The sequence below is a fragment of the Dermacentor albipictus genome, chromosome 10, assembly GCF_038994185.2.
Source record: "Dermacentor albipictus isolate Rhodes 1998 colony chromosome 10, USDA_Dalb.pri_finalv2, whole genome shotgun sequence".
Classification (NCBI taxonomy): Eukaryota; Metazoa; Arthropoda; class Arachnida; order Ixodida; family Ixodidae; genus Dermacentor; species Dermacentor albipictus.
In genome coordinates this window covers 38703755-38717672 of record NC_091830.1, presented here as the reverse complement: position 1 = coordinate 38717672, position 13918 = coordinate 38703755, and the positions used below count along the sequence as shown (strand labels likewise).

At 42.2% G+C, this 13918-nt stretch overlaps 1 protein-coding gene and 1 long non-coding RNA gene across 2 annotated transcripts in view; both read right to left on the bottom strand.

Annotated features, from left to right (window-relative positions):
- Positions 1-4928, bottom strand: part of LOC135911843 (uncharacterized) — a 72252-nt gene extending 67324 nt beyond the window's left edge. The window contains exon 1 of the mRNA XM_065444181.1: positions 4837-4928. Coding sequence (XP_065300253.1) covers positions 4837-4921 — 85 coding nt within the window. The 5' untranslated portion in view covers positions 4922-4928. The remainder of the gene's footprint in view (positions 1-4836) is intronic.
- LOC135911875 (uncharacterized) overlaps positions 1-13918 on the bottom strand; it is a 351642-nt gene that overhangs the window by 227526 nt on the left and 110198 nt on the right. The gene's annotated exons all lie outside the window — the stretch shown is intronic.

The window sequence follows — 13918 nt, the reverse complement described above, 5'->3', positions numbered from 1 at the left end:
TGTTGACCATGAGCTGGAGCGCATTAGCAGAACGTTGTTTGAAACGCGGGCTAAACTTATGCTCAGTTTCACCTCACGCAACTGGCCTAGCCTGCGGGGACGTGAGCAACGCCCATCGGCGTGGCCTAGGCCAATCACATGGGGCGAAACTGAACGCAAACTGGACGCGCGGGTCCAACAATCATCTCCCATCATGCCACCGCATTATTCGAAGGGTCGGCCGTTACTAGCGCGAAAAATAGAAACACGCATTCAACAAATAACAAATACTGGCCGATTATCCTCTTAACCATTTCATGGTGCATATAGAAGCTTCTGCATTGTAGCGGGGGAGATTGAAATGTGTATTCGCTATTAATGAGTCCCCATGATATCCCTGGTTTGCACATATTACTTCGCAAAGTGCACAACGAAATACATGGGCGTTCCAATTACTTTTATGCTTCAATGCATAAAAGAGCCTTTTTCTAATTAAAGTAAGCGAAACGGCAGGGAATATTTACAGCGGGTGTGATGGCCCCGCACCTCCAGACAGGCGTTATCCTAAAAACCTATTTTTAGTGAATTCTTCTTGAAAGCTAATCAACAATTCTTTATGTGCCGTAAGATAACTCATTAGGAAGTTTATTAGGTAGTTTTACTAATCATTTGCATTTGTTTTGATCTATCGTACAAGTAATGTTCGTCTCTCTGAATATACCAGCTCCAGGATTCGAATTATGCCACCTGCAGTAGCCTATTTTTGGATATCACAAAAATATAAGGATGATCACAAACCTATATCTGAAAATTAGGGTAAACCACTGGAGATTTGGCTCACACGACCTTTGCAGGCTGAAGAACTATGCACATAATAAATGTGATATAGACGTTCCTAATCATTGCATTTCTACAAAAAACATCAGCATACTATTCTGGCTCACGGACATCTATAAAGCAGATCGATATCTCAATGGAATAGTGTAATATATTTCACGCATTATTGGAATTTTCTTTCGACAAATAAGCAAATGCGTATGCCTATTCCTGGCCAGTCGACCAGAATGGTTATGCTCAACTATGAGTCCTACATAAAACCTGCCTGTAAAGGATCTATCTGTAAAAGAAATCAACTTGCTAATAAAATGGTTGGTGATACTTCAGGCTTTCATTTACTTTGTTTCCTTTAGTTAGTCATTCAATATTTGCCAGTCAGAATGTGCGCGTCAAGCGCCGCGTGGGAAGTACAGTGGAGGCGAAAATTTGCAAGCAATAATAGTTCTAGGAACGTTGCTTCATGCAGCCGTGGAGTTAATATTGAATACAAGGCACAACGCATTCAACTACCGTCTTTGACAGGGTGTCAACAGATGTAACGCATGACGCAAGGCCTTCTCGTAATTTAGCGCCTGGCGACCCCGACAAGTGCGTATCAAGTTAGGAGATTAGTCAGAGGAAATACTTTGTACTTGGACAAACTCTCCGCAGAAGCAAATGCGGTGATTTAAGTGAATTTTCTGCAACAATAACGCCGAAGAGTAGCGCACTTTTCAGCGTGTTCAAAACCATGTTCCTACACTTCTTAAGAGACATAATAAAGTGTAATATTTGTTTCAGCACTCTAATGTTTGATGCGTTTGGTGGATGGAGCCAATACTGCATTGCTTTGCACTTATCCTGGCTAGGCCATTACTTGCTCTCTCTACAGAAGCAAAAGCGTCTTAGAAACTTACTTTTGGCCATAACGAAATACTATGTTTCTTTCTTTCTCATGATCCTTATGGCTGCTAGTAAACAGCTTTCCCTTGATCGGCCTCGAAAAAGAAGGCGCACCGATGCAATGTTCCAATTCTTTTTTAAAAATAGTGAACACTTCCCGAAGTACGATATAATCAACGGTTAGGGCAACACGAGCGTGCGTAAATTCTCCCACTTCTTCGTGGGGAAATGCCTCGCAAATAGGCTCGGACCTGGCTACAAAACCACAAAGATGACCAATGGAGACCTGCTTCTTGAATCGAAGGACGAAACTCAATATGAGAAAAAAGAATGACTTCAAATGCATTGGCGATGTAGCAGCCTCTCTCTCAGCAAATGAGCACGAGCCATTGAATGATTTGAGAAGACGAGTTCTTGGACCTTATAGACGAAGAGCTGCTTGAAAGTTTTCACGATCAAAGTGTTACCACGGTAGAAATAATCCTAATATTCAGGATTAAAGAACAACTCCGAACAACAAACATTGTAGAAACCTTTGGTAGTAGTGTGCTCTTCAACTCGTGCCAGGACGTTTCCCTCATGTTCGATCGGTTCATTTTTTTCCTTTCTTTCACTGAAGTAGCGCCACATTTGTGTGGTGAACTTTTAAGTAGGGGGGAAGCGTACATTCAAAGAACTTTTTCTTCAAATTCACAACAGCTTCTTTCATCTCAATTTTATAGCTGCAACTTCTATCGCTCTGAGTTTGAGTTTTCGTAATTATTTAATTTTGCGTTTGATATAGATAATGCTGCGTTTTATCCAGCGATTTCACTTGCAAGTTTTCTTAATACGAGTAGGAACAAGGCGCTCAACGCACGTTATGAAGCTATATTTAAATATTTTCCACAGTTGCTCCAAAGACTCGCACATTGATGCCTGCTTGAAGTCATTAAACTTTAATTCTAAAAACTCGATGTTGGAGGTGTCATCGGTATTTTCAAATTATTTCACTTTTACCAGAAAGAATGGTGTCTCTACACTGCACACACTGGTCTGTATGTTAAAAGACAACATTTTATGGTCTGATATGCCCTCGAAGAAATCTAATGCATAATTCGACATAATGCGACATGTGCGATAAGAACACGTGGTGCAATAATGACTTTGACTTTTCTTTAACCCTAGTTGGTTCTCGTACAATTTTTTTCATGACATGGCAACATTTTATTTCCGGGAGTGTTTCTAAGCTAATTGTTTTTGTCTCGCCGAGCACTAAACTTTGCCAGGTAATGGGCAGCACAGTAAATTATGCAGCCATTATCAGCCTCACGCTTCTCTTAACATGGTCAGTCCAGAATTTGCTTAGTGAATCCAGAAACTCTGTGCAGAGACAGGTGGTCTGTATACTACGCCAATGAACTACACTCTATTTCGGAATGTGCGCTTACACTACACACTTTCGGGAACATAACATTCAGTCGTAGAAGCTTGGATGTTATTTAACTATGATGGCAGCACCGAAACCTCGTGAATCCCTGTCCCGCATAAACACCTCTGCTCAACCAGGTTAAGATCTTTCGCAAATGTAGTAACGAAAAAGCATGGGAACTTTTAGAGGCATACTATATAAAAAAGAAGGGACAAGCATACATCAGTGACCCATCGATCATACTTTACAATAGTGAGGCACGTTTCCTAGAAAATATGATTGCCTGAGCTACGCCATTGTTTTTTTTATTTTGTGTTTTTTCTCCTCTTATATGCTCCTGATACCCTGATGTGCCTTCGCTGGCAGGAACTGATATTTAAGTGTTTCCCTCAAATGAACCTCAGTTGTTAGTTTGTGCCGGTCCCGTCTTCTTCCTTGTGATCGTCTACAAAGCGCACCCAATATCTCCAAATACAGTGAACCAACTTGCCCAACAACGCATCCTGCTAAACTACGTTTGCTATCGGTGCCCTGTCCCAATGAATTGAAATGAGATTGCAAGAAGAAAACTGCTGCAGTTCCATGTGTACAGAAGCTACATTACGGATGCATTACTTTTACAACTATGAAGTTAGGGAATGCCTAGCTACCCAATGTATTTTGCAGGCGTGCTAAAAATATCGTTTTTTTATTCGTTATGTGGCTGACATTGTTCCGGCGCAACTCAACTAGAGACAATTTAACAAGAACCACTTATGTTAAGTGTGCAAATACCGTCATGGGGCCTCCAATAAATAGGAATCGAACATGTCGTCTTGCAGCGTGATCCCAGGCCAAATTAAAACGGTGTCACTATCATTTTATTTTTCGAGTACACCATGGTTACGAGAACAAAACTAGACAGCCATTCAAGGAATCGTCTATCTTCAACGAGGCACTTGTGGCAATCTTAAATAAAAGGCAAGAACTCCGCTTCTTTCATTGCGCGTGAATTGAAGAATGTGGTAGGAAAAATGACAGCCATTGAAACAAGTACAAGATCATATATTCAACTGCAGCAGCTATTCGCGGACAAGATTTCTACATCTCAAAAACCATCACGTAATCTGCTTATGAGACGCATGGCATTGTAGTCTTTCATTTCCTTTGCATTCTGGCTATTATTTGCCAACTTCTACAATGCAGCTCAAGGAAATCCTTTTCGACATTGCGAAGTCTCTTTAAGAGTAAAGATAGAATGCTGCACACGTCTGTTTCTATAGCAACCAGCCCATGTAATAATGCAATATCCATTTTTTCTCCAATAACGTTTGAAAAGCCTTTCGTGATTTTCGTACTGCAATTCCAAGTGCCACCGAACTCATAACCACAATAAAATTTCTGATGCTTAACTCTTTGTATCATTTAGTAGACTAAACTATTGTAAAAAAAACCTGTTGTAATGCTCTCTTCGCATTCTTTGCCGCATTCTAGCCAGCCCTTGTGCGATCAAAAAAAAAAGGAAATGCTCGTGCCCGATGTGTCGCCGCCGCAAATTAGTCTGAAATTTTGTTTATGCAAGGCAAAACATATTCCAGCATGGAAGATATCAATCACAGATTACATAAATTTTGACTACCACATTAAAAAATTTTCGAATCTACTTTCACACCACATTGCTAACATAGTATACTTCCAAATCAAATCTTAATAATATGTAATTACTAATTAAATGAAGGGATGCTTACCAGCGGGTACAATGTTTTCTAAAACATTACTCTGAGCAAGCAGCGGGATGGAAAGACACAAGAAAAATTCTCTAACAGACATCATCGCGGCAACTTCGTATTGCTTGATGAGTATCCTCAACATGGCATGCTACTTATATACATTCCAGGACAGCCCTTCTCTACGGTGCCTAGAAATGTCAGCAATTGTTATTTAGTAAAGTTCAAACACGACTCTCGTTCGGAATCGAAAGAGTAAACGAAACGCCGAGGAGACCAAATGCGCACTCAGCGGTACGCAAAAAAAAAATCAAGCAATTGCAGTTTCGCCGAACGGATGAAGCACTAATCTCGATAGCAAGGTTCTAGCGTGGGCTTGAATTCTGGTAAACTGTGACGTGTAGGTTCTTTATTGACTTCTTTCTGTATTGTTCTGTATTCTGTGTTCTGTGTACTTCTGTATTCAGACCATCTAGGTTCTGTGCTGACGTCGCGCAGGCATCGCTAAGCAGCCCGTAAAGAGTCACGACATTATAATTACCGCGCTTTCTGATTTGAGCACTCATATTGCTTTTCCCTTTTAATATTCGACAATCTGAGAAATATCGACTGCATACCACCTGCGTTTACGGGCTGCCCTCCACAAAATTCGGACGGATATTGAGTGAGAATGTATTATTTCGTATGAGTAGCATCAGTAATGGTTTCCTTGAGCAATCAATCCGCTTATACGGCATGAAATAGCAATAGCCTACGGACATCTAGTTTGCGGAGAGCTCCATGGCGACGCTGACGGCGAAAATAGGTGTGGATCAAATGGGCGTCAACTAATAAAAAAAAGACATTCGCGGCTAATAAACCACGTTGTAAGAAATCAGATTGCTCATTTCAGAATTTTTTTTCCGAGGAAGGCATTAACGGGGCTTTCATTACGTTGTTTCCTTTAAAATGCCCAGATTAGATTCTTGGGCAAAGTTATTTTGCTGAGATAGCTAAAATATGTGTTTTATTTTTAGCTGGCAAAGCTGGCTTAGCTCTTTGTAGCATGTAGCTTCAAATGGCTTCTACTCTTTATTCATTTCCGCCTCCCTCTGTCCTAGTTCCCGCTGCACCACATTACATTATGAAAACCCAACTAACACAAACCACCACCCTTCATAAGCATGGTGGTTCTGACAGGACTAGTCTGTCGCATGCAAGCTACATGTTATTTTATACGGCATGATACTGTCTCGGCGTTGTTGACAACTTTCCATTACGTAATTACAAATTACCCAATAAAGCCGGCATTCACGGAAATCAGATTGCTCTAGAATTTTTCGCAAGAACGAACGTAGGCAAATTGTGACGTCGGTGATATACGTATTAGAGATTGTAACCGGCCAGCGGCAAAAAGCACTTACCTGTCAAACGTTTCAGTGCATTCAACTGCAAGGTGACCTCATTGAGAAAGCCTGCTCATTTTTGTGGAGTTATAACTTGTGATGTGTTGACAGGTTTTAGGTATGTTTTTCACTAGCCTCACATTAAAGGAACCCGGTCTAGAACAGGCAGTTTTCCATGAAGAGAGACAAACCGCTTTCTAGCTGGGCACCTTTCAGCATATGCACGTGGCAAGCCAACTATTAATTTTCAATCTCCTCAAAACAACCAACAGCGCAACACACCTCTATCAAACACAGGGATGATGTCAATAATTATCATGAATATGAACCACACGAGAAATTGGACATGTGCAAATATTTGCACTTTGACTTCAGAAGATGTCGGCCAAGTCGAAAGTATGAATATGATGCACGTTTTACGGAGAATTGAGAACTGGAGACAGTCACGCGAGATTAGGAATAGGGGACAAAGTTTCACTTTTAAAATTCACTAAAGAAAAGCCGTTCTTAAGAGCTGAAAGGGCATAATTGTCGTCCATGTGCAGCTCTTCATAGTGCGCTATCGAATGGAACTGTCGAAGAGCAATTTCTTAGAGACTTATTAGGCTAATACTGGTGAAACAAGATGAATGGAACATGGTGGTTTACATTATCTTCCTGTTTTAAGATATTTTTAACCTAAAGCAGTAACTGTGCACGGTTCAAAAACTTCCGTCAGCACTTCTTTCCTCTCACACGTAATGGGTTGGTTCTTGTCGCGGCATTATTCCTAAGTATCAAGCATATTTTAAAGTAATAAATATGAGCTGGACTTGAGACTGAAAATAACTGATGACTTCATGGGTGGATTATAACTTCAATATATCCCTCCCCGCGCAGAGGGGTTCATTATTTTGTAAGGCGAGCCAATCTTAACTGCATTGCATTGAAAGCCGCCTCCAGGTGCAGGTACTGGTAATTTTATTCCGTTGGAGTAAGTCAGGCGCACCACGTGAACTTAGCTTATTTATGTGTTTCTGTTTGATTAGTGTCACCAGACAGGCATGGGAGCAGATGCCCCACACAACTCCGTCGCGAATATGGAAAGCACGGACGACAGCGGTGACGTTTGCGCAGAGGATTTTGGAAACTAAGCGTCAAGGTGCTGACGCAAATGGGACAAAGGTCATTGGGACCGACTGAGCTTAGTGCGACCTAAGTAACCTTTACCGAAGTATCAGTTGGGCAGGTGCAGTATATCGTGGCTTTCTAAAAGGCGTAGATGCGGTAAATGTCAATCGCTACGTTTTGAATTTTCCGGTACGTCAATTCCTACTGCGTTAGTCACCTTTCTGCATGTCATGGAGGGCGGCACTCCCGATGTATATCACCTTTTATGTGAATGCGAAGTACCAAAGCATTCCGAAAGGAAAAACACGGCTTAAGGTGGCGGCATCATGGGAGAACCTAGTCCGTTGTGGGCTAATGGAAACGAGACACCCAACTCGGTACGGGGTTTGTCAATTAACATTTCCAATTTTTAGTGACAGCTATCGATCTCCCCCACAGCAATAGAACCTTTCTCTCCTTGAGTCGTCACGAATTACGCTGGATGGCCAATAAACACATCGATGTTATATTTCTTCGGAAGTTTCTGGAGAACAAGCCTCAAAAACGTCTATGTTGCAAATTGGTCATCAAAGCATTTTATCGTAAGTGCTGATATTCGTAGAGCAATTGAAGTCTAAGTGCGAAGTTGGTCATGTCACGTTTTGTTTTCCGAAAAATTGTTAAACTGCATATGAGATAATTCTTAGGTACGGATATTAAGAGAAGCCGTACGTGTACAACCGGCTGAGGCAGCGAGGACACAAGCGCGTCAAAATCTTGTTTGAATTTTCCTAACCTTCAAGTGCTTCTCAGCAAAGTAAAAAAGTGCATTCGACAAGCCAATTTGGTGTAATTGCTGTGGGTGGGAATCTAGCCCGGGCCTCCGAGACGTTACGGTGGCTCCGCGGTTATGGTTGACTAAAGGTGTGCTTAGTGCATGCGTGGTCGCACACGTCACGACGAAGCCATTTGGCTGAGCAGACATGTGGACTAGTGCGTGCATTGAGGGGCTCCGGTCAGCGCAGCCAATGGGGAGGTGTTGATGGCATGAGCATCTTGTACGACCTCACTAGAAATCCAGAAGCAGTAAATGGTATAAAAACGTTAAATAAAAGTACTTATGCGCAATTATAGGGAATTAATGCAACGTAAAGCTCGAACAAGTTACGGTAAGGTTAGTTAAGGGGTAATAAAGTGAACGAAAATGCATTAAAGTCGATTCAGACGGAATACAGTAGAATGAAGTGGATTAAACGAAATAAATGTGGTACAAATTAGATCACGTAAACTAAGCTGAATTAAGGTAGATTTGTGAAGTTAAAAAAAGGTGAATGCACGTGAAATAAACTGTATAAGGGTGAATTGAGGTGGGTTTCCCAATCACGTAAGAAAACCTCAGCAATTTTGAATATTTCTATCGATTTATTTATGTATGTGTTTATTTATATAATTATTTTTATAGCTTTCTGGTGGCAGCAGCAGTTGAATACAATACCTCATGTCTATTAGATTGATAATGAACCTTTAGGTCACTTGAGTGGCCGAAAGTACAAATACTGGTCGCATGTCGTTATTTCCCATAAGGATCGAATACCATTTGAATAACCTGGGGGAATGGGGCGCGGTGTGGTTGTCGGCAAAGCTGAGAACCAAGCTTTCCTTTATTAGAACCTTTTATTTATGACATCACCCGAAATTGACTAAAAGTTGGGACTACCTCTGAGGCAAAGTCTTGTGAAGTCAAATCAGCCCCGTATAGATAAGATAAAAATGCTTGCAAGAAGCAGTACTCAGCTCTACACACGGCACAGAAAACGAACATGCCATTTTAAAGCAGTTGCTTTTTCCAAGACACACACTTGTTTTTGCAAAAGCTGAGTGTCTTCCAGAAACAATATACAAGAAGCGTAAAAATTCCTGTAACTGCGCTTTACATTTTATTATCTGTTCCCGACCCACAGAGCTGAAGAAACCCGGTGCACTAAAGTTTTGTTTACAGTTACGAAGAAAAGGTCAGTTTGCAGCTACGAAGGAAAGGCCAACCGGAGAATGAACAGACTTGGGAATTCAAGAAATGTTAGGCTGTGCGCTGAACATCAACTTACCCCCCGTGGTTGCTTAGTGACTATGGTGTTGGGCTGCTGAGCACGAGGTCACGCGATCGAATCCCGGCCATGGCAGCCGCATTCCGATGGGGGCGAAATGCGAAAAACACCCGTGTACTTAGATTTAGGTGCACGTTAAAGAACCCCCAGATGGTCGAAATTTCTGGAGTTCTCCACTACGCCGTGCATCATCATCAGGAAGTGGTTTTGGCACATAAAAACCTTTTTTTATTTGCTTGAGGCTTAGTTCAAAAGAACGGAGCGCACTGAGGTCGACACCACTTGTAGAGCCTCGTAGTGTGTCAAACAAGGCTGCTTTCTTATTCATTAAACTAATGAAGCTCTCCTGTGACTGCTTGAAGGAGGGCGCGTTAAACGGCAAATATAAAAAAAAAATCAAAATAGAGTTAGAGCGGTTATAGGTTCGATTCAATACAAGTAGTTCAAGAAACACTCACACATGGGGACTATCACATTAAATATAACTTCGTTTGTCCCTCGAATAAATTAGGACAGGGTCGGTGAGAGTAGCTGCAATGCAATGGAGAGCGATTGGTGTAAGCCTAACGCAGTGAAAGGCGGATCGACATAGTTCGGCGACGCGTATAGATTATAGTGTCGGCTGGCGCAGTCCCGTACAAGGTGAAATTCCTGCTGATGATATATGATTAGTTTACTCTCACAGCTATATACTGGCAAATACAGATGAACAGCGCGTTGTCAATTTCCCTGCTTCCTGCTATGTAAGGTCTCCTCAGAGTATCAAATAATGGCACAGTAGGATTCACGTCGACGGAACTACAAAGACTGTAGGACGTCGAGGGCGGGATGCAAATAATAGGACGATGACTGTGCGATGGCAATTGCATGACGACGGGGGCAACGCGACCGTGAGATGATGTTAGAATGATGGCAATGCGGCGACCGCAACAACATTCCGATGACTGTCCGACAACATATGCACGACGACCAAATCAGGACAATCCTAGAATGTCGACTGCGTGACGATGGTGGCATGATTTCTACGGCATGTCGAGAGTCGGACGAAGACCACGCACGACAACCACATATTGATAAGAGTACGACATGGGGTACGTGACCGCAATCGCGGGATGACGACAGAGTGAAGAAGGTTGCGTCCCATGACGATCGCCTCACGATAGCCGGATCACCAAATTACAGCGACGATGACAGCATGAGGAGAGTTGGAAGACGAGGCTGAAGTCAGGGCAATGGAGCGACTACGCCGGTGGTGGGACAGCGAATGTAATACGGCTGCATGATTAAGATGAGGTGGACACAATAGCATGACGAGAATCGGATGACAAAGCTGGAAGTGCCTTGATTCAACGAACGCGACGGCATCACGACCACGTGCTCTTGTATAGTGGACCAAGGTATTGGACAACTTGGGCCGATGCTTGGCCGTAAAAAGCGTGATGACGACCACATGACGAGTGTGAGATAGTGAAGTTGTAATTACGACGACTGCACTACCACGACGGCATGACGACCACGAAGGCTTACCTAGGTCCAAGCTGGTATACAACTTGGGTCATTGGGCCAGAGGAAAGGGATAGCGAGCTAGACAGACACATGGACGGACGGACGGACGGACGGACGGACGGACGGACGGACGGATGGACGGACGGACGGACGGATGGACGGACGGACGGACGGAGGCAGTCAGACGGACTAAACGACAGACGCACAGACAAAGACAGACAGACAGACGGAGATAGATAGATAGATAGATAGATAGATAGATAGATAGATAGATAGATAGATAGATAGATAGATAGATAGATAGATAGATAGATAGATAGATAGATAGATATATAGATAGATAGATAGATAGATAGATAGATAGATATATAGATAGATAGATAGATAGATAGATAGATAGATAGATAGATAGATAGACAGATAGATAGATAGATAGATAGATAGATAGATAGATAGATAGATAGATAGATAGATAGATAGATAGATCGATAGATAGATAGATAGATAGATAGATAGATAGATAGATAGATAGATAGATAGATAGATAGATAGATAGATAGATAGATAGATAGATAGATAGATAGATAGATAGATAGATAGATAGATAGATAGATAGATAGATAGATAGATAGATAGATAGATAGATAGATAGATAGATAGATAGATATGCTCAAACAGCTGAAGTAGGCTAAGAATGCTAATACTACTAAAAGCTGGAAAATCTACAAGGGCCGTTCTCATCAAACTTAACTTGCATTCGAAAGACATGTATCCGCACTATGCGTCAGGGCATAGCATGACGACGTCAAGGCTGCGGAGCTTGACCCACAACTACACAAGAGAGTCATGCTTATAATGGGTCAAACTAATCTGGCGCACAATTTCTTACTTGCCTAACAGACTCACCAAAGCCTCTCAGGCACCTGCTACGCCAAAATCCGAATCGGCTCAATAGCTGAGTTTCCACAATATTAAGGAACTTTTACGCCGGACACTATTCATCACCATCTACAGCGCTCAACTACAAAAACTATTAGCATTACCTGGCCGTCTGAAGGCTCCACGCGTCCGTTTTATGATGTTGAGTCGATGACTTTCCAATATTTAGAGCACGAGTTAGTTTCTTGTTCACAGCAATAAGCCCATATTTTATTTAGTGCAATCAATATTACAATAACTTATTGTGGGTTTAAGGCACGTAGTCAAACGTTCATGTCTGCAGATCACTTGGCCATCCTTGTGAAAAGCGGAAGGCCAGCAGGGAACTTAACATTACAACGCCTTTAGCATGTTCAGATGCTTCTTCGTACTATTTTCTATGGGTCCTGCATTGTTCATAACCTTCCAGCTAGTTTTCAAATTGTTATGGCGTGATTTTCTAACTGAGTGTCTCCACTTTTCAGATGGCAGAATGACGTAGACAGGTAGTCGGTGTTGTTTCCGCCAAGTTTCATTCACATTAGAACAGTCATTGTCAGTACTTTGCGCCCACATCAAATTGGACCTATGTCCCGTACACATTAGGTAGTCTTTATCAATTTGCTGGCCAGTGTTGCGTTTGAAATTGAGCAATGTATTACAGGTTCTGAATCTTACTGGCACCGCGCACCGACCCTTCTTAGTCTTCAGACCGGTGAAATTCAAAAGCTGTTCGGAAACAACTGAATGTTTCTCTCGGCCTTATACAGATACACGCCTAGCACTCTTTCCAATTCCTTTAAAGATCTCTCAAGGGAAGTGCGTCAGGGATAATCTTTATTGAACAAGCCTTGTATGACGCGAAGAATCACCGGTAGCGCGGAAAGGCAGCTCTCAAGAAAAGGTGCTAGCGACCTACCAGACGACCGTTCGACGTATGCGATAGCGCCTGTGTGCGGCTGCTCTTTGTAACAAGACGCCGAAATAAATTTATTATAAAGACCCACTTTTGCTAAATTGCGATCGCGTTTAATGCAGTGCTTGTATAAATTTCTGCCTTGAATAATCAAGCGAGTCACAGCATAGAGTCTCAAAAATGCCTAAAAAGTATTTCGTACCTGTAGCATATTTTATACCTGTCAGCACATCAATGATGTGTCTGCACTTTTCCCATTTTCAAGCTCTTCATTAAAACTCAGAGGAAAGTCTCATAGAACGCCGAGGCGGTATGCAACTCGGTTTGCACTGCAGACGTCTGATATCGATCATAGGCCGAAGACTTCCAGTGCGTGTTTTTCTTTCTTTTACGTCAACAACCAGTATGTGCTCAGTCAACAAAATACGTGCGTCATTTAATAAACAGCGGGATTTATTTCACGATCGAGAAATAACACGTGATTGACATTACGTTGAGCATTGATGGACTGCTGGATCAAGTCGTCATCTTTGTTCGACTATGGCACTCTCTCTTGTTCTCATAAATCGCCAATTGGAGGGTCATACCACCACCCATTGTCAAATGGGGTCAGAGTAGCTTGAAATTATCGAGAGTTCTGATATAAACACCTCAAAATTCATATATAATCGGCGTTCTGTTATTCTAAGAGTTCATGACCAATAAGGCTCAATTTTCATGAACGCATTTGCCACAAGACAGACCAATATAATAAAAACCGCAGTGCTTCTTGCCTTTATTTGTATTGTATTCGCACCTCAGTAGGAAATAATTTGCCTGGCTACAATCTTCTTGCTTCTGTTTTATTAATTGCGAAGCATTAGGCTGCTCATGGGAAATGCATCATCGTCTGGGATGTCAGGTTTGAGGAAACTTCGCGATCGTGTAGGTTTTTCTTAGCTAGCGTATGAATTCGCAAGGTGCTGCACATATGCGGCCGTCATAAAAAGAGTCAGCGCCTTTGGTTGAACGCGCACAGAGTTTCGATATGGTGACAGTTACATGTAAAAACACACCACGCCAGTGAAGCATCCGGCTCGGCATTGACCTATACTTATTTCTACCGTTCCTCCTCCCCTGCCGGTGGCGTCATCGCGTATTTGCCATCAGGTTGAGTGGCACGGGCTTCGGACGTCGCCTTCCCT